At 38.1% G+C, this 26,743-nt stretch overlaps 1 protein-coding gene across 1 annotated transcript in view; it reads left to right on the forward strand.

Moving 5' to 3' along the window:
• Positions 1-1,507: 1,507 nt before the first annotated feature.
• LOC139700275 (uncharacterized) overlaps positions 1,508-26,743 on the forward strand; it is a gene marked incomplete at its 3' end in the record, with an annotated part of 566,019 nt that continues 540,783 nt past the window's right edge. Inside the window, exon 1 of the mRNA XM_071598911.1 lies at positions 1,508-1,839. Within this exon, the coding sequence (XP_071455012.1) occupies positions 1,701-1,839 (139 nt within the window). The remainder of the gene's footprint in view (positions 1,840-26,743) is intronic.

Consider the following 26,743-nt stretch of genomic DNA (forward strand, 5'->3'; position numbering starts at 1 on the left):
GGCATGTGTCTTTGCTAAAAGTCAATGGAAGAGTTGAATTCATTCCTACAACCACCTTTACGTCGGAAAGGCAAAATCTCGAAACCTAAGCAGAAATTTAAGCATAAAAATAAAAATATCAGAGTTTTTATTACCATAATAAATAATCATATAAAATGTCTTCCTCCTAAAGACATCCTCGCCAATATCATTGGCATCACATCGTGAATTAAACGATGACGCAAAGACACCGTAACGCGCACTGTTCAAATTAATAATCGGAGAGTTACATCTAGGTAATTAAATCAATTGGGCTTGAACCTTATATTTTCAATCACAAGACAAAAGCACCGAAAACGGAGACAAAACAGCGGAAGAGAAAAGAGAGACGCCCGCGCGGAATTCCGACCCGGTGACCGATAAAAGGCCTAAAGAGGTATCACTCGGTTGAGACGACCGTGGAGAGATGTGTCGTGCGAAACAAAACGTCCACGCCGAATATAGTGCCCAAGGCGATCAGTCATTGGAAGTTTGACGACACGAGAGGCGATTACGTCTGACTCCTTTCCCCCTTCCCTCACCTCCTTCGGGTACGTGGCTGGACCACGCGGCCGGTCCCCCCCCCCCCGCCACGGGATGCTGGGAAGGTCACTGATGTCTCGGAGGAGGGCGGACAAGACTCTCCAGAGGCGATTCGTCGCCTCAACAATTCTCTTCTCCCCCCTCCCCACTCCCCCCCTTCTTTCCTCACGCCTCCTTCCGATCCCAACGGAAACCGTCCCTCACTCTCATACACCACCCCGCTTCGATCTCCGCGGACAGCCCTCCCCGCACCCTCCCTCCTCATCTTCTTCATCCTCCTCATCTTTCCCCTCCCTCTAACTTCCCCACGACCCCCCTTCCCCCAACCCCCAATCTCCGACTCCCTCCATCCTCTCCTCGTTCCCCTCCCCCGCGCCACCCACATCATCCCCTCCATCCCTCCCTCATCCTTTCCCCTCTTCCCCCCAACCCCCCCGCGGCATCAGCGTGACCCCAGAGCTCCACATTCGCCACGGCGCCCTCGACGGAGTCGGAGGCAACTAAAGGCGAGCCCCCCCTCTCTCTCTCTCTCGCACTTCCCCGACTCACCCTCCGCTCTCGACCGCTTGGATGCAGTTGTTTCGCGTCGTCGGCCGCCCGAGGTCGGCCACGGAATTGGACGGCGGCACGACACCACCGTCATTGGCATCTTCTCACGGAGCGCCCGCCGGCCCTTGATCGGGAGGGAGCGAGTGGAAGAAAGAGAGAGGGAGAAAGAGGACGTGTGCGGGTAAAAAAAATATATACATCAAATCTCGTTCCCGAACGTTTTTTTTTCTTTTCCCTTCCTCATTTTTTTCGTTATTTCGTCGCGGGAAATTCATCCGCTCTTCTTTTGTTTCCCGCGAGAGGGATAAGGATTTCCTCGGGCGCGGAACAGGAAGGAAAAGGGGCGGATTTTGGCGAGGTAAAGGGGCGGGGGTGGGAGGGTAGGCTAGGGGAGAAAACTTTTTTTTGTGCTCCTAATTTTGAAAAGGGATAAGAAATAAAAGAAAAGGAGAACGGCAAGGAAGGAAGAGAAAGAAGAAGGAAGAGGCTGTAACGAAGGAAACTTTTCCCGAGTGGGAACCAGTGGAGTAGTTTTGTTGTCGGTGAGGAGGCGAAAGGGGGAGAGAGAGGCGGGTTCCGAGTAGGCGAAAATGTGGATCTCAAGGCGCGGCGGATCGGGAGCGGAGAAGAGAGGAGGGCGAGTCGGCGGGGATTCCTCTCTGATCACTTTGAAGGACGGGGGCCTCCGCGCGGTGTCCTTCGCCCTGGTGACGATCGCGATCTTTGGAGGTAAGTAGGTCTGTTCTTCGGGTTTGGTGTGCGAGGCGGATGGGAAAAATTTGGAGTTCCTTTACACGGAATGCCATGTTGTTTTTTTTAATGTGCGGGGGAAAACATGCAAATATGTGGCGCCGATCTTTTTTTCAACCAACACGAATCGCGGGGCATGAAAGTTTGTGGCTCAGGTCAGCGTGAGCCAATCGATTGTTCCGAAAAGCGAGTAAAACCAATATTTATACGCCATGAATGCAAATATATTATTGTTGAAAGTAGTTCAAGCAACGCCTTTCAATTCACTCACTAAACATCAATATTTCCTCAACAACCGGTTGTGCAGTTTGAATTCCTTGAAAATTACGAACCAAAATTGATTGTCTCTCTGGAGTACGAAAACCTTTATTTAAGCATTCAGGATTATTTCAACCACTCAGATATAAGAGAAGCAAATAAGTTCTTTGTCAGGTATTCACAGCCAAGTCGTCATTAATAAATTATACTTGAACGATGGCTCTGTAACATAGTTCGCTCTCGATAAAAACGATCTTGGGTGGTTGCAATGCGTGTTCCACCAATCGGAGAAGCGAGAAAAAGATAAAAATTCACCGAAAAAATTCATGAAAAGTATTTCAGAAGAAGATATCTAAGGGGATAAAATGTGCACTTTACACGCGGAGAGTCCCATCCCATTCTATCCCACAGCAGCACCTCTGTTCTCGAAATGTCTTCGCTCCTTGCCCTCGTGATTCCCTCGCGCGAGAAAAAAAAGAAAGACCGCCTCCAATGGGTTGAGAGACGCTTTTTCCGGAAAATTTTCCCACGCCGGTCACGAAGAAAGGGTGGGTCAGAGGGAATCGAATGCAAAAAGAGTAAAAGAGGCCCAAGGCTGCCACTCTTCATTTGTCGATTTAGCCGTTTCGTCGCCTCAAAATCATCACACCTCCTCCACCATTGGTTCTCACTGCATGATATGAAATTTTTTCACCCGAATGGTTTTATTATAACTTTAAATGAGGCCATTCAAACTTAACCAAAAGGTGAGAAATATAGAATCGTGGGAATGATCGTATGAAATCGTTTGAACTTCTCGTGACCCGAATGCGGACCCTTTGCGCGTGTATATTTTTAATTCAAAACGGTGGTATATATTTCTCTTCGCATGAAATGCTTTGTTTCCATTGTATGGAGTTGGTGAGTGTGACTAGGAATTTTCAGAAAATGAATACATATATTAACTCATTCCCGAACCCAGACAATTTCTAAGCCTTTAACCATGCTCTGGTTAAATTAAAAAGGCATTTTATCGTCGAAAAATAGAAAATTGTACACTTAAATGACTAATACGTATTTATTTCTGAAAATATGATGGATGTCAAGTAAAGAGAAAAATAAATGTGCAATTAGCATCGAGTAGTAAAAAAAATCGTTTGAGAGAGAAGGCCTTTCATGAAAAGGAATGTTTGCCATTCTTTAAACCGGAAGTATTTTCTACTAAAATCTATATTTTCTATAAAATTAAAGTTATCGTGAATGAATGCCATGAATCCATGAATAGATCTTCCAATTATCAAAATGTCTTCCTAAAACATTTCGCTACGAAGAACAAACGAAATACATAAATGGAAGTGCAGTTCTTATTAGAGTTCAGTCATTCCAAGGAAGTTTACTGCTTTTCGTACATCCACTGAAAATACCAATTTAATTTCGCCCTGCGTCTGAGGACAGAATCTTAGTAAAAAGAAAAGTTTGCTTCTTCGAGACAAATACAAGTTTGAAACGCATGACCTTTCATTTGAGAAAACAGTTTATGAAAACGGAAAGTATTGACGCTTACTGTAACGTTATTTTTTTACATGTAGTTTATCATGAAGACATACATTTTTTCAAGTAAAATTGGCATGTAAAATGATTATTCAAGTTTTCAATTTGCTCAATTTACAATCGATTATTTTTGCGAACGTTTGCGAAAGCGATCAAGACAAATCTTCTGATACACTCATAATCGGATTTTATGATTGAATTTTATTGTTATACTCCCATCGTCACGAATTCCAACGAATTAGGTTTGTTTGATGCCTATCTCCCCAGATCCTTCACAAATGAATTTTCTTCTCATTAACTACTGATTTCAAAATCTTCGTCAAAAAATATATTTACAGGAAACAAACCAAAGTGACAGGTTAACGTTTTCATTTCGTAAATATTGGGTTCTCTTTTATTTCCCCATTTCTTCGTAATGACTCAAAGGAAGGTCCCTGAGCAGTCGACGTGTACAATGACGTCTCAAATTGGATTCGTGGAACGTTTCCTTTCTTCAGTTTAATGAGCAGTTAAATTCGTTCGCTCTCTCTTTCCGCAATGGGAATGTAGAAATCACATTTGCTATTGAATCGACGAGAAATTCGGTCGGTTGGTCTAAAATTGGTGATAAAGAATGAAAATGTTTGCCGTTGTTTCTTATTTTTAGATTTTGTCCCCTTCTATCCGTGTGTTCGTTTCAGCCCTTTACGTTAATATTACATCAGCGATTTTTTTTACACGTTATCTCTTCTTCCTTTCTCCTTCAATCAGCAGCATTATCTAGAATTCTTCTTGATTGCTTCGTTTACTTCCACGCCTCGTATATCGCCCCACTTTCCGTCAACTTGCGTCAACTTTAAGAATTTTCCTTCGTATCCATGGGAAAAATTTGTTTCAAACTGTACTCCCGGACGAGATCGTAAAACTTTAACGTTATACTGTAAAATTTCGTCAAGGAGCAAAACAAATTTGACAAATAAGTGTATTCGGTTACATAAAACCTAAATATATTACGAGAGACTTCCAAATTTGCGTGCAAAACGATGTTTTTCTCCAAAAAAAAAATATCACGGTCATTTGTCTCAATTTTCACCGTGAATTTAATTGTCCAAACTGAATAGTTGATAGCGTATCGGCCCTCGCCAAATCCCATCTGGATAAAATTGTAATTTATGTTGATGAAAGTGGCGAGGAGAATTTTATGATGAAGGGTCTCATTGCACTTGGATCACGACTGTCTCAAATGTCGGTTTAGTGTGTGGACAAATTACTCACTTCCTCGCAACTATAGTACACCTCATAGAAACGAGGAGATGGATCATGTTTTAACTTCGGTTTAGTCAAATGGTTTTGCTAACCTTTGTAATACTCGCAAAATAAATATTTATGAATAAATTGCCCGACTTAATTTGAACAAATGTTTTCTATGTTATTTTGATGCGGCAGTTAAAATGCCGGCTTTAAAGAGTCAATGAAACCTTTAAAATCTCCTACTTGTGTGATGTGAAGCTTCTAAAATCGAAAATTTGGGTGACAACCTTAATTAGAGTAGATGGATATACTGGTTTAAGTGTTTAAAACAGAAACAATATCAAAGGAACGTGATATGACTCATAATGCTGCGTCTAATTCTCAGCCTTCTCCAACTTTTCAGTCCTGATATGTTTATGTTTACCTACATCTACACTTTCAAGCAACCGTAAGAGTGCATGGCGAGAGTAGTTGGTTCATCAGCCTATCATGAGTTTTAAGTATTCTTTGTAAATTGAAAATGCATGATTAATTAAGTTTGGACTTATTATGTTTACATTATACGAGAGAGGAACGAGTACTTTGAGTTTGTCAGCTGTGATGGTTCACTTATTTCATCCTGTTTGGCCAATCTGGCAACGTAATGTAGGGACGTCGCAATTTCGGTGTTCGGAACTCATTACACTTTGGTGCACCCCTATGCATTAAATTATATTCACGTATCATGGATTACAGATGCGAGTTAGCTAAAGTAATTGTAAAGTTAATGCGCATATTATTCATTACTGACAGAGAGCAATTGGCAACAGTTGTTACTTTTGTACGGACTTTCCACGTATTCTGAACTTCCGGTTCCGTGCCCAAGGGCAAAAGAAGACGCCAAACCACCCACAATACCCCAGCCCGTCCTACTGGAGCATTTTGGCCGAAAGACCAACGTTGAAGGCGTAATTCTAGGGGTGGCGCGTGCTTTTCCACTCGGGAATCGTGAGGGTAGGCGACGGTCAGACATAAAACAACGCACAAGAACGGGTTCAGGATGTTACTCAGTCACTGTTCTACCTCGTGGTTTTTATTCCATATCCATATATATATACGCATTAATATAATTTAGGGATAATTCAATTTCAATTATTCCCGACAGTAATTTCGGTCGAGAATTAATTAGGACTTTTTGACCGTTGCAATGATGCCAAGATATCCGGAAAAGCATTTGGCATTTTCGCATCGCTTAGAGGGAAAATTTCACTAAAACTACCAAATTAATTAAAACTGTACAATAGAGTGTTTTACAAATAGACAAACACTAAATAATTATCTGAATTGGAAATTTTCGTGGCTTATGATCTATAAATGTCCCGCTTCAAGAGAGCTTATCATATTGTGTGTAATGAATTTTCCTTCTTGAATGTCCGCCAAAAAATTTCTAAAAATTTCAGTCATCATAGTGGTCAGTTAAAAAGTTGTGCTTTGATAATTATCGGTATGGAATAAATTCATTATGTGGTCAATACCATTTATGAGCGCGCTGTAAATTATTCACAAAAATGATTGGTCAATTAAAAATGAATAATAAATAAAAAGTGTTTGTCGTCAAAGCCAATTTATATATTTTATTATCTGCGTAAATTATGTACTCTATTGTAGCATTTTTTGATCGTGGTGCTAATAGTACATACAAATGTACACATGCATATGAATGGAAAAATTATTCTCAGCGAGTATCGTATATTTTTTATTTAATGAAAATAACAGCGTAAATCATTGAGCCCTTAAATTTTGAGAATAAAGTAATGAAAATCACTATTGATACTCTCTATAGCTATTTTTTTCTACGTTGCACTTCCCTATGTTTTGTTTTGGGTCTATCACACATTTTTTAAAATTTGCCACTGATTAATAATTTCAGTTTCATTAATATATTGACCTATAAAATAAAACGAGCAGGAATGACAGAGGTGTTTTATATTGCACAATAGCCATGAAAGCCTACTATTCAACGCACTTTCCTGCTAACCCTACCATCTCAATTTTCTCCTCGGTAATGATGTTGTTCTACCTTTTACGTTACGTTTCGACCCTTGGGAAAACCTACGACGGTTGTATACTCACCGGCACCCTAGAGAGCACTTATACACCCGATTTCGTCTTCGAGTAAAAATGTATGAAAAAATAATAATGCACAGAAAAACACGCATGTACACGTATATGACTGACATAGAAATAGGATTTCGAATAGCAAATGGCGTAAAAATGTTTAAAATTGTCAAGATCTTGCAGATGCTCGTTAAATCAGTTGAGGGCCGAGTAAACCACTGCTATTTTCACATGTAAGCAAAAAATAATGTTGAGAATACGAGTAACATTAGTTTTATATTTTATTAAAGCCAAAAACATAGTTCGTAATGGGGAGAGGTATGGATCTCCTTTTTAATTATGTTATTACGTCCACTTTGAGGTTCATTTCAACACTGACCCGAGTTCGTCCCACCCCCCTTCGCTCTCCCGAAGAATTCAAGCCTGAGTCGTATTCGCCGCACTCTTTATCTCGCACCCTGTCGTGACTCGGATATAGGATTCTCCCGAGAACTTTGAGCGACCCCAGGTGTACTGCCACTCCCCTCCAACTCCCTTCCATCCCGCTCTACGGTCCCACCCTCGGCCCAACCACCCGCACTCGGATCCCTACGAACTCGTTCTGTTCTTGGTGGAGCCTCCCGCGCGTAGCCTTGTGTGGCGTAATGTCGTTAGCGTGAATCCCAGGTGGATCATCTCCATCCCCACGACTAACTCCCCCTCGTTCCCCCTCCAAACTCTCCCAGCCCTTCCCATCCCCCCGCTCCACACACACCCTGACCCTGTCTCCAGCCGGTCCTCCCAGAATCCCTCTCCACCACACCACCCTTCCACACACACACGCACGCCTCCCCCGACCCCTCCTCCCGCGAACTCATGTCCTTCCCCCGGCCCTCTCTCCCCAAACCCCCTTCCCCGTCATCTACTGACTGCGTTTACCGAAGGCGAAGTGTTTATGCTTTCAGTGTATCCTCCAGGGGAATCTCTCTCCCTTCGTGCGGGGAAAGGGGCCAGGGCCTGCATGGGACGCCGGCAAATCCGGATGACTGGGAGTGCGACGAAAACGAGAGCCGTGCGATAGCAGGATAAAACATTAATCTCGTTTTCCACCCCCGCGCGGAACTCCGGCCAAATTAAAATAAAAACGAAAAACTTGCGGCTTCGAAAGGGTGTGCGCCGCGGTGTGGCCATTCACAGTAGAAAGGCGCAAATGAAAAGGATTCCCCCGCGCACGGGTTTATTCCAGGAGAAATATTTGAATGCTCGCTGATCACATTTCTCGACTTGTATCACTCTTATTTTTTTAAACGCGAATTAAGAAATAAAAAAATATACCGGATTCCCCTATCAGTGTACCCAGTTGCGTCAGTGATTTTAAATACAGCTTTAATCTTGATTATATCAGCTGCTGAACACACAAGATTTGTCTGTCAATCGTGCCATATTGTCCTCCCTCCGGCAGCAAAATAGTTGAAGGTCTTCTATAGAAAACCAAAAAATAAAATAAGTACTTGTAAATAATTATTCGTCATTAATGACTGTTGAGTTACGCTTGCATCTGTGAGGATTACTTGGAGTGGCATCCATGCATATTACTGATTACTCAGTTTTTCTTGTGAAAATGTTTAGGACCATTCATTATATTAAGTAAATACCGCTAACATACGGATATCATCCATATATTCCTGAAAGACATTGTGTATGTTGAGAAAAATAACCGAGACCCATATATTGAACTCCTGAAAGGAATTTATTTCACTCTTGAACTCCGGGGAATGAAAATCTAGAGACTCAGTTTCACTTATAAGCGGTCGTCTGTCGAGTGCATTTTTCCTCTCGTATGTGAGCAAAAGTTCGGGACGCCCCTGACTCAGTCTTCGATTTCATATTGACCTTAAAAGAGAAGGGCTTAAAAATGGTGGTTCTTGCTAAGTGAAACACCAGCATCAATACCATATTCTTGCGGGATGTACCGGAGCTGGAATTGACTTTATAAAACGTTGAGTATTAGCTATTTAATATGTTCGTAAATAATAAAGGATAAAAAATAAGGTTCTACAATTATTTATCATCTTACAATCTAACAGAGGGATGTGATAGGTTCCCAAGCATTAAGATGGGAAATTATTTCATTATAAAATTAAGATAAAATTAATTAATGTTAAATTTTCGAGAAATTTGATCACTCCTATCGTTTTTTTACAAGATAACGAGAAAAGTCTCATTAATAATTTCCCCTATCGTCTATCCACTTGCCTACCGAGGCAATTATCAGCTCTCCCTTATCATTATTATATCCGAAAAAATATCTTCAAGCATATTTCTTCGTTATCTTTGACATCTCTAGCTGTTTGCTTTACGTCTCTCATCCGGGCACTTCCTCTCATTTTTTCATGCTGACCTCTTCCTCGTCGACTGCATTCATCAGGCCACCGTCTCTCAAAATCAGGTAGTATGGCAGTTAGCTTTCTTTCAATTTCATTGTCCTTTCAGCAGACAATTTTATGCATGGTTAGAAATGTTCCACCTGTAAGTCCAATAATACATCCAATGCGATTTTAAGACATACACCCTGTGGATCATAAGCGTACAATTTTCTTGCTTTTAATGCATGTCATTTCAGATTAAAGGCAGTCACGTAAAACTTAACTTTGCTCGTGATAATTTTTTGCACAATGGCCGAAATTTTATTCCCTCTAATTTGTTAAATTCGAAAATTAAATCCGTGAGAGCGAGGCCCAAAATGCACTTACTGAAGAAGTATATTAAAAATAATGTCCAGGTAACGGGAATTAATCCCATAGTTGAAATTATTCCGTTTAAAACGAGTTTCTTTATTGTATTTCTTTTTCAGTTATATGTATTTTTCTCATGCTAGGTCCATTACTTGTAACATATATAGGCATATTACTTGATCCAAGGCATGTACTATCTACTTGTCCGCGTCTGTAGATATATGGACTATGAATTTATTTTCCCCTTAATTCGCCTCTTGACTTAATGCACCTTTCAAAGTTTTATCTAGTGACCTCACTCATTACTACGAGTAACGTTGCTGAGACAGCCTTCAAGAGCCTTACATATGTACTGTTTTATTGCTCACGTTTCTGTTTATGACTGAGTAAACAGCGAATTACTGAAGCCTACTGAATGTTTTAAAATGAAATCATTCATGCATAATTCTAACCGACTGTACTTACCGAATGGTGGCATGATTACGCACTTTAAATGAAATACGTCACTAAATAATATGTGGAATTCCACTGAAATTTAATGAATTAAATCAATTTTTCCAAATGTATCACGAATACCATGGTACGAAGGTAAGTTTTGGAACCTGATACATTACCATGCTCAGGTTATGAGAAAAGTTATTTATCTCGGACGCCTTTTAAAAGTTTATTTCAATCATTAAAACGCTTAATTTAGTGGTTTTGAAATTAAGCGTCTTTAAAAAATTTCAAAGAAAAGTGCTTTTTTAAAATAAAGCAGTTGAGGGGTGTATTTGAAACAGATAATATGCACAGGGTTTCACGTGTAGCATTGAATGAACTTGAGTTTAACGAGTTTATTTCCTTGTCCATTTAAAAGATGCGTACTAGTTGAGGCCACAATGCAGTTTTAATTTAAATACAAGCATTTAAACTATGGCATCATTTCTGATTTTTCCCAACGTTCTAGGGTTTTTTTCAACTCATGGTATTGTGTAAATACCCAGGCATAGATTTGATACCAGAATAGTTTTTAAATAGCCAACTTTCCAAATAAAACTCCGTAAAATTTGCATATACTGAGCATTTATCTACACATCAGTAGAATTCTCCGAACCATTATTTAAACAACATATTTGCCATACATTTTTGCATATTATTACCACTATTCATTATTAGTAGGCAAGTAGATTACCTTATCCTCTACGGAGAGCATTATTTTCATGAAATATTTCAATCGAAATATATTTTGAGCCCTCCGGGATAAGTTTTGACAATTTTCTGAATGACTCGTGGTGGTCATTGTAGCTGTTTTGACAGCACTTTAACCTAGAAAGTAACAAAGGATCATGAAATAGTATGTTTGCAATATTTTATGAGAGGAATGAACGTATGAGAAGATCCGAAAGGGACTCTTTTCGCATTTTATTCCAATTTTGCCAGAGATACAGCCGAAAAACCATTAAAATAGTATAAGATTTTTGAACTACTTTCATATGAATGGTAAAAATATCAGTGAAGTGCCATTTTATTATCTTCTCATTGAAATATGATATGCTTGAGTCATTTACGAGAGACTTGAGCGTTTTCTTACACGAATATCAAATTAAATAATTTTATTATCATCCTCACTTAATATATATTGCAACAAATATATATAAAACATCATTAACATCTAGATATTTAGTGTTTCTTGTCAGTCTTTTTAAATTCGTTCACCAATGTACGCGCTAGGTCGTACTCCTAAACGGAGCATATGTCGAATCGGTCCCAATACTTTAAAAGAGACCTCTATGAAAGAACTTTCTTATGAAAGAAATTCAAAATAAACTGTAACTGGGGATAATTTCGAGACTGCCTTATTTTTCATTGTATTAGTATGACAAGTGTACACCAGAGAAATCACTCAGGTGTACACATATTAGATAGATAATACTCATGTAATAAAAGACCGCAAATCATTATGCTGCCCTTATTTTTGGCCAAGTCATGGAAAATCGTTTAAAGAGAGTAATTTCCTGTACACATAAGATTTATTTTCTAAGAAAGCCTCATTTAAGGCGTGATAAAAGCATTAATGCCGTTTCAAAATCTGCTTAAATTGGTGCTAAAAATTAGAAAGTTAACGAAAAAAGGGAAAAGGGAACCGCAAAAATAATAACTTTTAGAGTTCCCCGCTTTCTGAATGTAACCTAAAAAATCTTTTTCTATTCTTTCTTCAAAGTTAACGATAAATAAAATGTTTTATGTCTGTTAAATACGTTAAATGGGCGAAAATAATTAGCTATTGATATTTAAAATAATGAAACATTAATATTTAAACTCTAGCTATGCCATGCGTTTTTAGTATATGTTAATTATTATTAACAGTAGTTCATTGGGTTAGATTGGTGGTTTTTGATCGACGTTATCACAACACTATACCATTCTGTAAGCCCTAACTAACATTTCACAATATATTCATCGATTTCCTAGCATTCTCCACTCTCTAACAGCTTTCGGCATCCCAGTACCTCTCACAATTAGTATACACTTTGCTATTTTGTCCTGCATTCTTCAAAATTCCCCAACCACCTTTTCTATTCCCTTATCAAGCTTATAATTATATCGTTGGTTATCCTTTCCGTTTAAGCTATTTTTTGATTCTTCTTTTAGCTCATATCTCAAAAGTTTCCAATGTTCCCTTACCTAAACGACCTCATTTCCATGTCATACAAAAAATTTTACGTTCCCAACAGTCAACGATTTCAGAGCGCAAAAATCGCGTGCCTTAACCGGGATTAGAACCCGGATATCACAGTGTCTGACTGAAAGCTTTAGGCAGTTAAGCTTCCGAGTGGTCCTATAACACTCCGAAATGTCGGGGGCTTTAAAGGAACAAGATGTTGTGACGGAATACCGTACATACGAGGGTCATCCGGAAAGTAGTACCCGTTCGTGAAATAAAGACACAAAAGTAAATATTAACAAACATAAAAAATTTTATTTGAAAGAGGATACTTTAAACTACTTCTCAACATAATCTCCAAGCAAATTAAGGCATTTGTCATAACGTGTGACAAGTTTCTGTATTCCTGCTGCATAGTCCTTCGCCGCCAGCTCATTGAGATACGCGAGGGACCCATCTTGCACAAATTTTTGCATAATGCAGATGGTGTTTAACAATTTCATGAACAATTGTTCGAGAAACATTGGGAAAATGCTCACAGATGTCATCAATTGTGACGCGCCGATCGTTCCTCACGAATTCGTCAACTGAGCTCACCAGTTGGTCTGTAATGACAGACGGTCTCTCCGAACGCTCATCGTCGTGTGTGTTCCCCCTCCCCATGTTGAAGTTGCGACACCACCGCCGAACAGACGACTCGTCCATTACATTGTCTCCATACACCTCCTTTAATTGGCGATGAATATCACATGGGCGAACGTTTCTTGCATTGAGGAATTTAATCACTGCCCTCACTTCACAACTGGCGGCGTTCTCAATTTTTTTAAACATTGTAAACAATCACAGAAACAACACAGGCAATGCTAGCGTCACGCAACTTGGCTCAGAGAAGGCAGACAAGCCACTGAAGCTATCTGACCTCGTCCAGCGGCTACTCGCGTCGTCAGCACTTAATGCGGCACGAACGGGTACTACTTTCCGGATGACCCTCGTACATACAATGTTACGGGTACTCGTAGCCATGTGCGGAGCGCCATAGTCCACTAGGTTAAAACCAACTTTAAATACAATGGTGTTTTACCTTTGACAAATTCGAAGAAACTGCGGGAGATGCCATCACTGTAAGTTTTAACGGTGTTATCCGCCAAAAGTTACAGTCACGGCATCTCCTGCAGTATCTTGAAAATTGTTCCCACCAGTCATCTACATTTTTTACGTCTTTATTTATGATAGCCACCATCAACAGCCACCTCATTGTGTAAGATTCCTTAAATGACAGAATATTTCTTTTAATGACCCTATTACTCTGTGCACCCTCCTCCAAAACACTTTCTTTATAGGTCAGTCTGTTCTAGTACATATTAGTAGTAATATTTAGGGGAGACGACCGACAGCTGAGGTCATTTGCGCCATTAGGGATGGACAGGAAGGGATGAAGGGTGGAGTGAAACCCGTCGTCGGCATTAGCCTACTCTTTACGAAAGGCGCCAAGGGGTCCACATTTTAACGTCCCATCCGACGGACGGCGTACTCACTCAAAGTGCCCTCCACAAAGCACCTCAAGTAGAGATCGTGATACCACTGAAAAATATTCAACACCGCCGGGATTTGAACCCGGGCCCTCAGGATGGGAAGCCAGTACGTTAGCCCCCGCACCATCTCGATCCTCCTAGTACATATTACTCAAGTTAAAAGTTTCACATGATGATATCTATTTTTCACAAGGAAAAGAATAATAATTCATCAATTGAGCACACGGTTAATAAACCGCTATTTCCATATATGTAGCCATTTTAATAATAACGAATTTAAATAAAATCAGTAAAAATTGGGCGTCGTTTCAAAATTAGGATGGTGGACTGACTTAGTATGATTTATTGACTCCTGGTACTTAACTATTTTCCAAAATAATCTGGTGCACTGAATAGACCACCCTTGGAGAAGCTGATGGTATCTAAATGTATGACCCGTCATTTGGACCACAGGATCAGTCACAGAGCGCTCAAACTAAATCATAGAGCGCAATGCTATCTTCCACCTCCAACATTAAATAAACTTAAATAAAATTTTTTGACTCGTAATTTAAAAGTATTGATGATTCATTTTATTCCATAAAGAGAGACTCTTTCTTTCACTGTTTGCTCTGTAGAAATTAAAGCATAGAAAATTAATCAGTATATAAAACACGGTATAATAAAAATATTTAGGGAAGCTAATTAATAATTGTCAATATAGCTTCATAGTTCTGACGTTGGAGCATACCATTTTCTTTGAGATATTATACCTGAGTATTCCTGAGCAATGCCAAGAAAAATAAGTCATCATAATTTTTCCTTCAAGTATACTTATATCCTTACTTGAAGCTTAAATTCATTGATACAATCAAGTTTTATTCATTTAATCATTGAATATAAGCCTCTTTTTGTACACAAATAAGCCATTGCACTTTCAGAGCATACCTAACGTGTATTTTCTTCGAAAGGATTTATTGCAGAATGTCACTCACAAAATAATCAGGTTATTATATTGAAAGAGCTTCTAAAACTTCTTGTAATAACGTAAGAATTGCCCAAACATGACTGAGGGAAGATGGTAGAAGGTGGTATAAAGAGTTTAATAATAAACTGAGGTAGGTAGCAAATACAGCACAAAAGGTTTGGTGGAAGACGCAGTGCAAAGATATGGAAAGGTGTTTAAAACCCTGTTAGGAAGTAAGAAGGGAAAATCTGTGGTAATAACCAGAGATAAACCAGGAAAAATATTAGTTGAATCAGAGAAGACCCAAAAAATATGATATGAATAAACAGAAGAACTGTATGTATAATAAAGAAATTAGACCATCATGGTTAGACATAGAAAAAAATAACCTAAGGCGAGGGTAGCTTATGCCCAGGCTTACTCGACTGTGAGATAGAAAGAGCATTATGGGAATTAAAATCAAATAAGGTCGTGGATGTAGAGAATATTCCTACAAAACTATTTAGAGAGTTAGGAAAAGGTGTAAGGAAGTGCTTTTATGGATTAATTTGTAGCATTTATGAGGGAGGGATTATGCTGGAAGACCTTCAGATCAGTTACAGTTCCCATTCCAAAAAGATAATGGCTGCACGAGAGGACTACAGATCAATACGTTTGATTTCGCACACAGTCAAGTTTTTGAAGGATACTCAACAGGAGAATTGAGAGCAGGGCAAATGATTATTTAGGGGATGATGAAGTTTGGGTTCAGGAAGGTAAGAGAGATACCATTGCAGTAAATGGATCACTAATAGATAGGAACATAGAGTACAATGGGGAGGTATTTTTCTGTTTTGTAAATTTTGAAAAGACATTTGATAGAGTGAATTAAATAGAATAAATGAATATATTAAAGAAAATAGGAATATATTGGAGGAATAGGGGACTTATCTACAACTTGTGCATGTATTAAAAACTTTTCAGGTGCGAGCGGTGGATGGAGAGTCCGGGTGGACAGGGTTAGAAAGAGGTGTAAGGCAAGGTTGTCCATCATCACCTGTGCCTTTCAACGTATTTGTGAAAGAAATAATTAAAGAGAAATGGGATGAAATGGAGGTATGACTAAAGTCAATGGACAATTCATTAAATCAATTAGGTTTGCTGATGATCATGCTAGAATTTGTCGGTACACCAAACTTGTCGGTACAAAATCTGCCGAGTACATTGGAAAGTCAGTGCGATAGATATGGAATTTAGTACACGTAAATAAACCAAAAGTTATGCAGTTTTATAGAAAGAGAAGGGTTAAGTTAAATATAGGAATAGGATAGCAAAAACTAGAGTAGGTGGAACAGTTTGCATATCTCGGTAGTGTTTTGAGTCAATATCATCGAAGTACTAGGGACATAAAAAGAAGAATTGCGATAGGCTAAGAAGTTTTAAATTGGAGGAGGGAATTGATGACAGGAACTCTGAGTTAGGATGTTGATAAAGGGTTCGTGAAAACCTTGAAATAAAGTGTAGTTTTGTTGGGCGCGGAAACATGTTCATTGAAGCGAGATGATAGCTGTAGATTTGGAGGCTTTTGAAATGTGTGTGGATGTTGGTTCGTATTTTTTAGGAGAGGCAAGAAAAATGTCACTGTGTTACTGAGTATCTTTCGCCCATTTTATATACATACATATATTTAAACATTGATTAAAGCATATTAACACAGAAACACAAAGAAAGGTCACTAACGTAGTTTTGGCGTTCCTACGGTACAGCCGTCATCATTAGAATCTGATAATGACGGCCGTGCCGTCGAAACGTCAAAACTACTTATTTAAGTATCCTTCCTTTGTGTTTCTGTGTTTAAAAGTCTTGATCAATATACTTTATGCTCTGACGCCTCACTTCGTGGAATTTATTATTGTCCGTATTAAAAGAGTTCGTAATTTTCCTCAGACTTTATTCCACAGTAGAACGCCTCTCACCGACTTGCGGCACCATGACGCTGGTGTCTAACTTCGCTACCATTCGTTGAGTGCAAGTCGTTGAAACGGATTGTACTGTGAAATAAAGTCTGTAAAAAATTAGAACTCCTTTAATATGGGGGTCTTATTCAATTTTTTTATGTATTCGTATCTGTGCATCACCGAAGAGCGATTTGTTTCGAAGATATTATATATACTGTATATATATATATATATATATATATATATATATATATATATATATATATATATATATATATATATATATATATATATATATATATATATAGTATATATATATATATATATATATATATATATATATATATATATATATATATATGCATAAAATATTCTTGTTTTCGAGTGTATTCCGTATTCAATTCATATTCCAAACAGACCAGACCAGGGAGAGGAGTTTCATTTCCATCATCACACTCCGAAGATACGTGTAACGTCGCTGTCATTCGTTGGGTGGCCGAAGCTTTGTCGTCACCTTGGTAAAGCACGCACTCTTCCCTCTCCCCCCAACCGCCATGCAGAAAAGAGAAGAAAAGAACCTAGACTGACGAGTTCTCGCTGCATTAAAAAAGTAAGCACCCCCGCTTCCACGCCTCCTTATACGACACCCACAGTGTTCGTTTTTTTTAGCTTGCGGTCTCTTCCCCCCCTTGGGAGTTTACGCATTCATTCCGCTTGCACCAAGCGGCCGGCGAGTGACAGGGGGGTTAAAGAGGTAGGGGGACTAAGAAGTTCCTTCCACTTCCTTCCCCGCCGCATCACCCATTCCCCATTCCGAGTTCCACCCGGGCTCACACACGATTTATATAAACGCGCGCGGACTCCGCAGATATTCATGCACAAGTCGGGGGTGGAGTGGCTAACTTGAAGCTGGCCGTGAATCAGGATGGTCGTGAAATGAGAGACGAGGACATACCCATGTTCCACGGTTTTCATTGCATTTTCCTGGGAGGAAGCAAATATTTCATTTTATTATTTTTTTTCTGAGGCGTGATCCTCGTGACTCAACCTCCGAGTCTTTGGGGCGAGAAATTTCCTCCTCTCTGCCAAGAAATGCGTGGCTGAAAGTGTCTCGGTGTATCACTCGGTTGAATGTCTAATGCCTTGGGTGAAATCTTGGGAGTACTGTACCCCCAAGACCCGTTGTTTAGTTTTCTCTCCTTTGGGGAGTTCTTGGACGACTTCGCCCACACTCTTCCTTTATACGATGCGACGTTAATTGAATTCTGAGTTTCAGTTTATGGAGCGGGTGTCGAGGCCACGGATATTTCTTTTTGTTTACCCGCCCGCTCAGTAACAGAATACGTGGGGAAAGCCTTCTAGCATCGAGGCACTGCTATGTTTCCGCAGGGCACGTCTAAGGCGCAATGCGCCCGCGAGCGTTTGCCACGGGTTTTGTTTCTCCGGAAATTTTGGGATGAAAAATTTTTGTGCGTACTTCGTCCCAAAGCTTTTTGGTTAAAAGGAGGAACGTGATTTGGCGGAAATTTGTATTCGATTTTGGAGCTTGTAAATTTAACTGTGATGAATGGACTAGAAACAAATTCACTTATGAATACAAAGATAGTTTTTCTGAATCAACAACCAATTCAACGAATTATACCGTTGAATGAACGACATATTTTTCTAAAATATGAGCCAGGATTAGATATTACACAGAAAATGATAACACCGAAATCGAACCACCAAGAGTACATCGACACAATAAGCCGCACTGTCGCTTCAACGATGTGTTGGGGCTGGGGGGGGGGAGGGTATCAGCCATACATGCAAGAGCGTGTATTTATTCATGAATGGATTTGAATATACATTAGCTCTTACACCAAAACACCCCTAACGTGCATAATTTCATGTGTATAAATCATGAAATGTTTGTATCTGAGTAAATATATTCGGGTGCTGGATTTGGTTACATTTACGTATTTTGAGAGGAAAGAACAAGTTCTTGAGTTTGTCTATGACAGTGTCTGTCTTATATTAGTGGGATTGCAGGGATGAACCTACAGTCTCAAATGGTAAAAGTAAATGACAGAGTGCCAGGCGTAACATGTTGAATATCCTTCACAATAGAGGAAGACACTTGGCTTTTCCACATAAAATAGTTTTATTATTACATAGGTATCCTTACTGGTGCCCTTGAGATATTACGCTGTAGCAAAACCTAGGTCGTCATAGAACTATTTAATATGGAAAAGATAAGTGTCTTTTTTTCATGGTAAAAGTAAGACAATTCAGGTTCCCATATCACTGAAAATCAGGTGAATAAGATCAATGCTCAAAATAATTTTACATCAAAGACCCAAATTAATATTGAATGCCATGCCAACCCTCAAAATAGAGCACACTTTAAAGGATCAGCAGCAAGCCTTTTTTAATTTAATAAACAAAAGAATATTTTTCTCCATTAGGTCTTGCTAAAATGCGGAAAATATCTTCGCTAATAAATTGAAATATTTTGATGACCCTTGGTGCTGCATATATTTATCTGCCTCTTCCTTCTTTCACTTCATTAAATTTATCCATATAATTTTTTTAATGCCCTTGTCATTTCTTCGGAAAAGGACAGAAAATAAATATTTATAGGTTGATCTTAAGAGGGAGTTTATAAAAAATATCAGGAATGGGCACAGAAGAGTTTGGGTATCTTTTATTTTAGAATAGTTAAGTGGTCCATGTACGATGGTAAAATCCTTAAAGGTTATATTATGGAGATTCCATCTTTTTATCAAACGCTCGGAGACACCGAGATGGGAATCAGATTAGGAGGTAGGGGTACGACGTTGGGGGAGATCAGAGTGTCCTATCTTTTGACACAAAACACCAACTCATTGTCAGTCCTCCACGTGCCCCTCCCATCCAACACGCACACATTCTCTTGCTTGAGGACTACCTCCTTTAACCCTCTCAATGGCCTTTATCGTAGGCGAACCGAATTTACGGTGCTCTAATACCATCCTCTTCCCTCCCGTGTTTTGTCGTCGTCGGCGGAGGAAAATTCAGTTGTCCCCGTGATGGGATCGAGCACCTATGTATACATTAGGATCGACCTACTTATTCCGCGACCGGATATTCCCGTGGTAACGCACGCCGGGGGAAAAGCTTTTTGGGAATAATGTATTGGTGCCAGGGAGTCTACCTCCTATCCCCCCTCTGCGTCACTTTTTGAAGCAGAGAGAGGAGGAGCCTTTCTCCCTCTTAGAGAATGGTACGCTAGGGTAGGTGTGCGCGCTCACGTGCGTTTGGTTCTCTTATATTTTTCGCAAGTGACTTGTTTTATGTGGGTTCACAGAAGAGCATTAATTTACCGCCATCCCAAGTTAAGCAGCCACCGCGGCCATCAAAATTTCCGCTGGCCGGAAAACAAGGACACGGAAATAAAAACGAGGAGAGATTTTGCGACAGCGCCAAGAGAATATTAATTTTGTAGCAGCTGCCACCAAAATAGTTACTCCTTCGCGAAAACAATCTTGATTTTTCTTCCTTATTATGTAACGCTGATTAATAAAAAAATATTGTGAAGATTTAGAATATATTTCCAAGGTTTGTTCGAATATGAGTTAAAACATTCTTACTGATCCAAAAGTGAAAATCTTAATTTGCACTAGTGCTAAACTTTCATTAGAGAGTTGCGAAGCATTGTTTTGCACCTAACCATCCTTAATTACTTTAAATATTTCCTGCATCTTAAGAGTACTCCTCCTTGCCGTTACACGAACATTTTATTGTCATTGATCGAATCCCTTATGCTACAACGACGTATATCTTTCCGCTGAGGAGAATTTTCCAAAATTTCCGTTAATGGAAAAGGATTCAATTCGGTTTGCAATCTGGTGCTTTCTCTAATTAAAAAAAAGCCCTAGATGAGGGAAAAGAGACAAAATAATTTTTTTCTTCTCGTACCTTCTGAATTCTCATTCGAAGGGAGGATGAATAACGATTTGCAATCAGTACCTACATGATCTCCTGTAGTCAAGGGCGGAGAAGTGTACTGACGATCGTACGGGAGATTGAAGTAGAGGACCCCGCAATTTCTCTTTCACAAAAGCTACGGAGGAATAATACTTGTCAACATCCACATCAGCTTCCTCATGCATCGCCAATGCTTAATGACGTAAAACTGAGATTTTACTAGCTTTAAATAAGGGAGAAAAAACTGGTTGGAATCCAAGAAAATATTCGCCCAGTGAAACGTAGGTAATTTTCAAGTGAGTGGGGTGGATTGCCTAATCCAAAAATATAACAAGAGATGAGTGCACTGCCGAAATAGTCTGTGTTATTGCATCCAAAGTTTAATTAGTTATCACGTATTTTTCTTCAATTTTCTCAGAGTTTATCTAAAAAAGCGAATTTCCAATCTCCACCGGGATATTGATACCACACAAATGTGCCTGCATATCTTATCTATTATTTTATTTTATTTCAAATTTAAATATCGAAATCAGATTTAACTCATAGATTTCTGCTTTTTTTTGTAATAAATGTTGTCTCGTTTCTCTTTACGGTTTCCACTACCTCATTGGATTATTTTTCTTTCGGGAGTGTTCCAGAACTTTCTGTGGTTCTGTTATTGGAAGAGTCTTTTCCAGACTATTGGAAAGTCAATACGATTTCCGCGTCATTTTCTTCGAGATTATGAGTTCTATCAATTCAAAGTGAAGGGAACTTCATTATCTTCATTCACCTTCACCAACCCTTTCTTTTGTTTATTATTTCACTTAATCTATTTGTCTCATTAATATCCCTCCCCTTCTTTATCGTCACCACTGCGGGTATTATTCACCTCTTATAGAGAAATTCTCCATCAACCATTAACTTTATTCTCCCTCCATCACAAACTTTCACGCTTTAATGGCATTAAGTAGAGATAGAAACACAGATTACTCCCTTCAATCGATTCCCTGGTGATACAATTTCACAGCGCACGCTTTTAAAGTTTGTAATTTAATCATTCCTTTACCATCCGGAACCTTCTCTGCTGATTAAGAGTAACAAAGAGCTTTAATATTTATTCTATATAATTGTTTGAGCATTGCTTTTGTGAGAAATCTTAATCTGATTTCATTATCAGATGATTAAGCAAAAGGGGAGGGATGACTTGCCTTGATTTGTACAATATTGTGTAAAAATCATCTTCATATCAGCATGTCAATGCTGATATGAAGATGATTTTTATTTTAGGATTATATAATAGTATTATAGTAGTATTATATAATAGTATTATATAGATTTTTATAAGATTTAAATATCATTATTATTATATATTATTTTGATTATATTATTATTATGGATAAATAATTTTCAAAATATAAAATAATTCTAAGGTAAAAAATTGAAATTATGCAGTTTTTGCAAATTTTTTCGTAGTTGTTAAAATATTAAAACATACCTTTTATTTTTCAAGTTTAAGAATTAAAGTAATAACCTTGCAATCGTAAAAAAATAATGCAGTACTTAACCTGTTTCTGTGGCAACCAGTCAAAGAAATGGGTTCTGTTCTGTTACCCAGTCCGTCAGAAACGGGTCAAGTACTGTTCCTCAATTATTGAGGGATTTTGCCATTGAAATAGAAAAACTGATATCATCTCACTAATATGAACTGCCCACAAAATAATAAATGGTTAGAGCTTAAAAATGAGTGAATTTAGGAGACGGTTATTAGGAAAATTTCACGGATAACTAATCGAATAACCAGCATTACGTAACGATACAGTAATCAAATGTGACCAGACTAACAGAGAAAACCTCATTATAATTCCGTAAGATCTTTCCTTTAATTCACAAATAAAACGTTTAAATCCATTTCTTAGTCCGTAATTGACAGGAATTTCATAAGGAAAAAAATAATTTCTCTTCTCCCCTATTTTGAAGATTCATTGCCTACCTGCCTGATTGGCATGATTCGAGTATTTAGACCGGTTAACCGAAATTCAATTGGAAGTTTCATACTTTTCAAGCGGTAGTCAATTATTAAAATTAATACCTATCATCTATGATGCGTGTTATACATTCATCCAGCATTTCGGTAAGTCGATTTTATGATGATGTTTGAGATGATTTTTCGCGTATTTTAGCAAATGAATGAACCCACATAAATGGGCAATGAATAATTATAAGCAGTGATAACAATTAAATAATTTATTATTTGGAAACTACAAATCTGATTTTTGTGCCTCTATCAGCCCTATTTATCATTGTGGTCGATATTTCTAATTCACTGCAAGCCATGAATTATACTGGAATAGTTCCAGTAAAATCGAATTATTGCAATATTTGACATTATTTCAGAACACGCATACATGTGTATGTATATATATATAATATTATTATTAATATAAGGTAATATCCCGGTTAAGGCAGGTTTTTGGATTGACACAACTACCAAAAAAATTTTGTGACTCCTAACTAAACAGAATCCAGCAACCTAGTCAATATCACGTCCCTCTTCATCTCTGAGTACTTTCTTCCTCCCTTCATCCCGTCCAACATCTCTATCCTGTTTCTTCTCTTTCCTCGCTTGCCTAACATTCTTCCCTCAGTCTTCAACAGCTCACTGCCGGTCAATACGCCCTTCATTAATTTTTCTTGCCTCCATAGGATTTCTCCCAACAAACCCCTCTCTTCGCCCACCATACCAAGTACTTCCTCATTTGTTTTCTTCTCTGTCCATTTCACCTTCTCCATCCTTCTCCACACCGATATTTCGAAAGCCTCCAGTCTACGTATATCCTCCTGCTTCAATGACCACGTTTCTGCGCCGTACATAGATAGCTACGCTCCATATCAAAGTTTTTACGAGTCTTTTCTTAACATCCTTAATCAACGTTCCTGTCATCAACTCTCTCCTCCTATGATAGCCTCTTTACCTAGCGCAATTCCTCTCCTTACGTCCCTACTACTTTGACCGTGTTGGTCTAAAACACTTCCGAGATACGTACACTGTTCTACCTGCTCTATTTTTTGCCCTCCCATTTTAATGCGTGTGTATATATATATATATATATATATATATATATATATAATAATTATTTATGTATTTATACACACACACATGAGGGTAGGCTGAAAACTAATGCACACATGCTTGTAGGCCACAAACAAAAACTAATAGCAAGATCGGGAAAAAAGTACATTAAAGTACAATTTTTAAGTTAATCATATATTTATTTCCAGCTACATGGTCACCGTTAAGGCTAACACATTTCTCCCGATGTTTAACTACTATTTTCATTCCGTCACTGAAAAAATCTTCTGACTTTTCTCGAATGCAGGACTTGACAGCTGTCTTCAACTCATTATCAGAGGCGTAATGATTGCCCTTGAGTTGTCTCTTGAGTTGAGGAAAAAAAATAAAAATGGCAAGATGCAAGATCGGGGGAATACGGAGAGTGTGGAATTGGTTCAAATTCCAGGTTTCGCAGAGCCTCTCCAGTTGCTCACGAGGTGTGCGGACGAATGTTGTCATGCTGCAAGCTTATTGGCGCCAGGCAGCCTTAAACATGACAAACTCGACGTCGGAGGTGTTTTAGAGTCTGCATATTAAGAAGAATTTATCGTTGCCCCTTGTTCCAGAAATCGGTCACATAAACTCGGTAAGACTGGCCTGAATAGTCTAGCCTGAAGAAGGCCGAAAGTTCAAAAGATCCAAAATATGAGTGTCCTTTTAGGTATTATCTATTTTATTTTTCTTTCGATTATGCCGTCCAAATGTTATATTTCTTTCTTCAACATCATCGATATATATATATATATATATATATGTGTGTGTGTGTGTGTGTGTGTGTGTGTGTGACATATGTCTGTCTGCGTATCGTATTAAAAAGTCTCACGGATGTGAATAATTTAAACGAAGGATCGATATATCTTCAGTCCACAAGAACAGAGAGAAACACCTACAAATGACATGCATACGTATTTACGTATATATATATATATATATATATATATATATATATATATATATATATATATATATATATATATATATATATATATATATATATATATATATATATATATATATATATATATATATTGTATATGCCCGCGCAAGCCTATCTGGGCACCCTCAGCTGGTGCCCCTACCCTGATGTGTGAATTTCACACACCGTCGGATTTAGTACTGTGTGAACTCTACCATCACGTACCAAACCGACCTTCGAGTTAATTACTGTGTTTATTCTGAACATGTTTTATGAAAGAGTCTATGCACATGAGTATATGCAAATACATGATTAATTACCTAATATATTTCCTTCAAAAAAGTGAAAAATATTTTTACAGAGGAAATATTTCCCTAAAATTCGATATCGCATCTAAAGATAAGCTCTAATGCCGAGAAAAAGATTCTAATTAATATTTACTGTATTTAGTAGTCACAGGTAAAATAAAATTTTCGATCTTATAATACAGGGTAATTAATGTGAAGCAATTGTAAAGTATAAAAAATAAAACAAAACTTAGACGCAGGGGTAAAAAGTGTATATTTTAAAAATGAACACCTATCTTAAGAGTTAGATTAAACATTGCATATTAACTAAATATGCTTCTTTCAGATCAGTTCTCATACAAATATGACTCTGTTTTTCTTAATAGTCAAACGGACCCTTCAAGCATTCATCTTAAACGTCACTTTTCTAATGTTTTATAACCATAATTGACACAAGCCCGAATTACAAGAACATGAAAGTATCTATCCTACCATCATAGGTGGATATATCGAGTAGCTCTTGTTCCCTAATTCATCCTAACTGCAAGCCAAACTATTCTGTTAATATCATTCCTACACTTGTTGATTCATTGCAGCTTTCTAACGCTATTGGCGTAGCTCGTGTGTAATGGAATATTAATCGGGATGTCGCAGTCACGAAAAGGGGCATAATAGATTGAAATTTACTGTCTGTCAGTTAAAAGTTTTTCTCTTTTAATTTATAAAATAAAATTTAGTGCATGAGAACATCTTTAATATGAGGTTATAGTTTTATCTTTTTAAAAGAGTTTCCTAAATCAGTAAAATTACTGTGAATCCCAATATTAAATTATTAATATGCAAGAGATTAATACGGTAAAAGGTAAATTACTCTATTCTGAGAAAAATCAGATATTTCTTCTTAGAGGTATGTTCTCTAGAATGCCATAAAATACTAATAATTACATAAAGGAAGAAGTATATTATGAGAAAACCTGCTCTCAAACAGATGTACAAGGACAATCAATGTACTTATCTTAAAAGTGAATTTTAGTTTCTAATGTGTACGTTCCTCTTTTTGTTGGTGTCAAAGAATTCACATGCTAAGCTCTATAACGTTACGTACACTTGTTAAACCTTCTAATTACACACATACTTACATACATGCGTACATACATATATATATGTAAATATAAATAAATAAATTATATATATATATATATATATATATGCACATATATATACACACACGCTTAGGTTTAAATTCAAACACGAAAACCTGGCATCAGGTGAACAAATATTCATACACATGGAAATAGATACAGATATGTACCTATAAGAAAAAGGGATATGAACACTTATAAAAGACAAACACAGGAGAGGTGGGGAAGGTGGACTCAAGCTGGTCACAAGTGCAAAATTGTTTTCTTGGAAGGGCATAGACAGTGTGTATGCGTATATGGATACATATACACCCACAAACATCCATACATATCTATCGGTCCACACGGCTCCAATAATTCAGTTTTAGTCAGCGACCCAGTGTAAAATATAAAAATTCGTGTATGTTTAACATATTTTAGCATCTCTGATACCTATTATATTATCGCTGAATCCTGGATCTGCGAAAGAGTGAATTTCAGTTCTAGGCCAATTCTATCTAGGTTAAATAAACAAATTATTGATTATCAATCATGTATCCGGTGTCTCTCAAGAGGCAGATTGCACGTGGGGCTTCTCTACGGTATCTTCTGACTATAATGCTTTGAGG

Source organism: Hetaerina americana, unplaced genomic scaffold (assembly GCF_022747635.1).
Source record: "Hetaerina americana unplaced genomic scaffold, ioHetAmer1.1.p SCAF_10, whole genome shotgun sequence".
Classification (NCBI taxonomy): domain Eukaryota; kingdom Metazoa; phylum Arthropoda; class Insecta; order Odonata; family Calopterygidae; genus Hetaerina; species Hetaerina americana.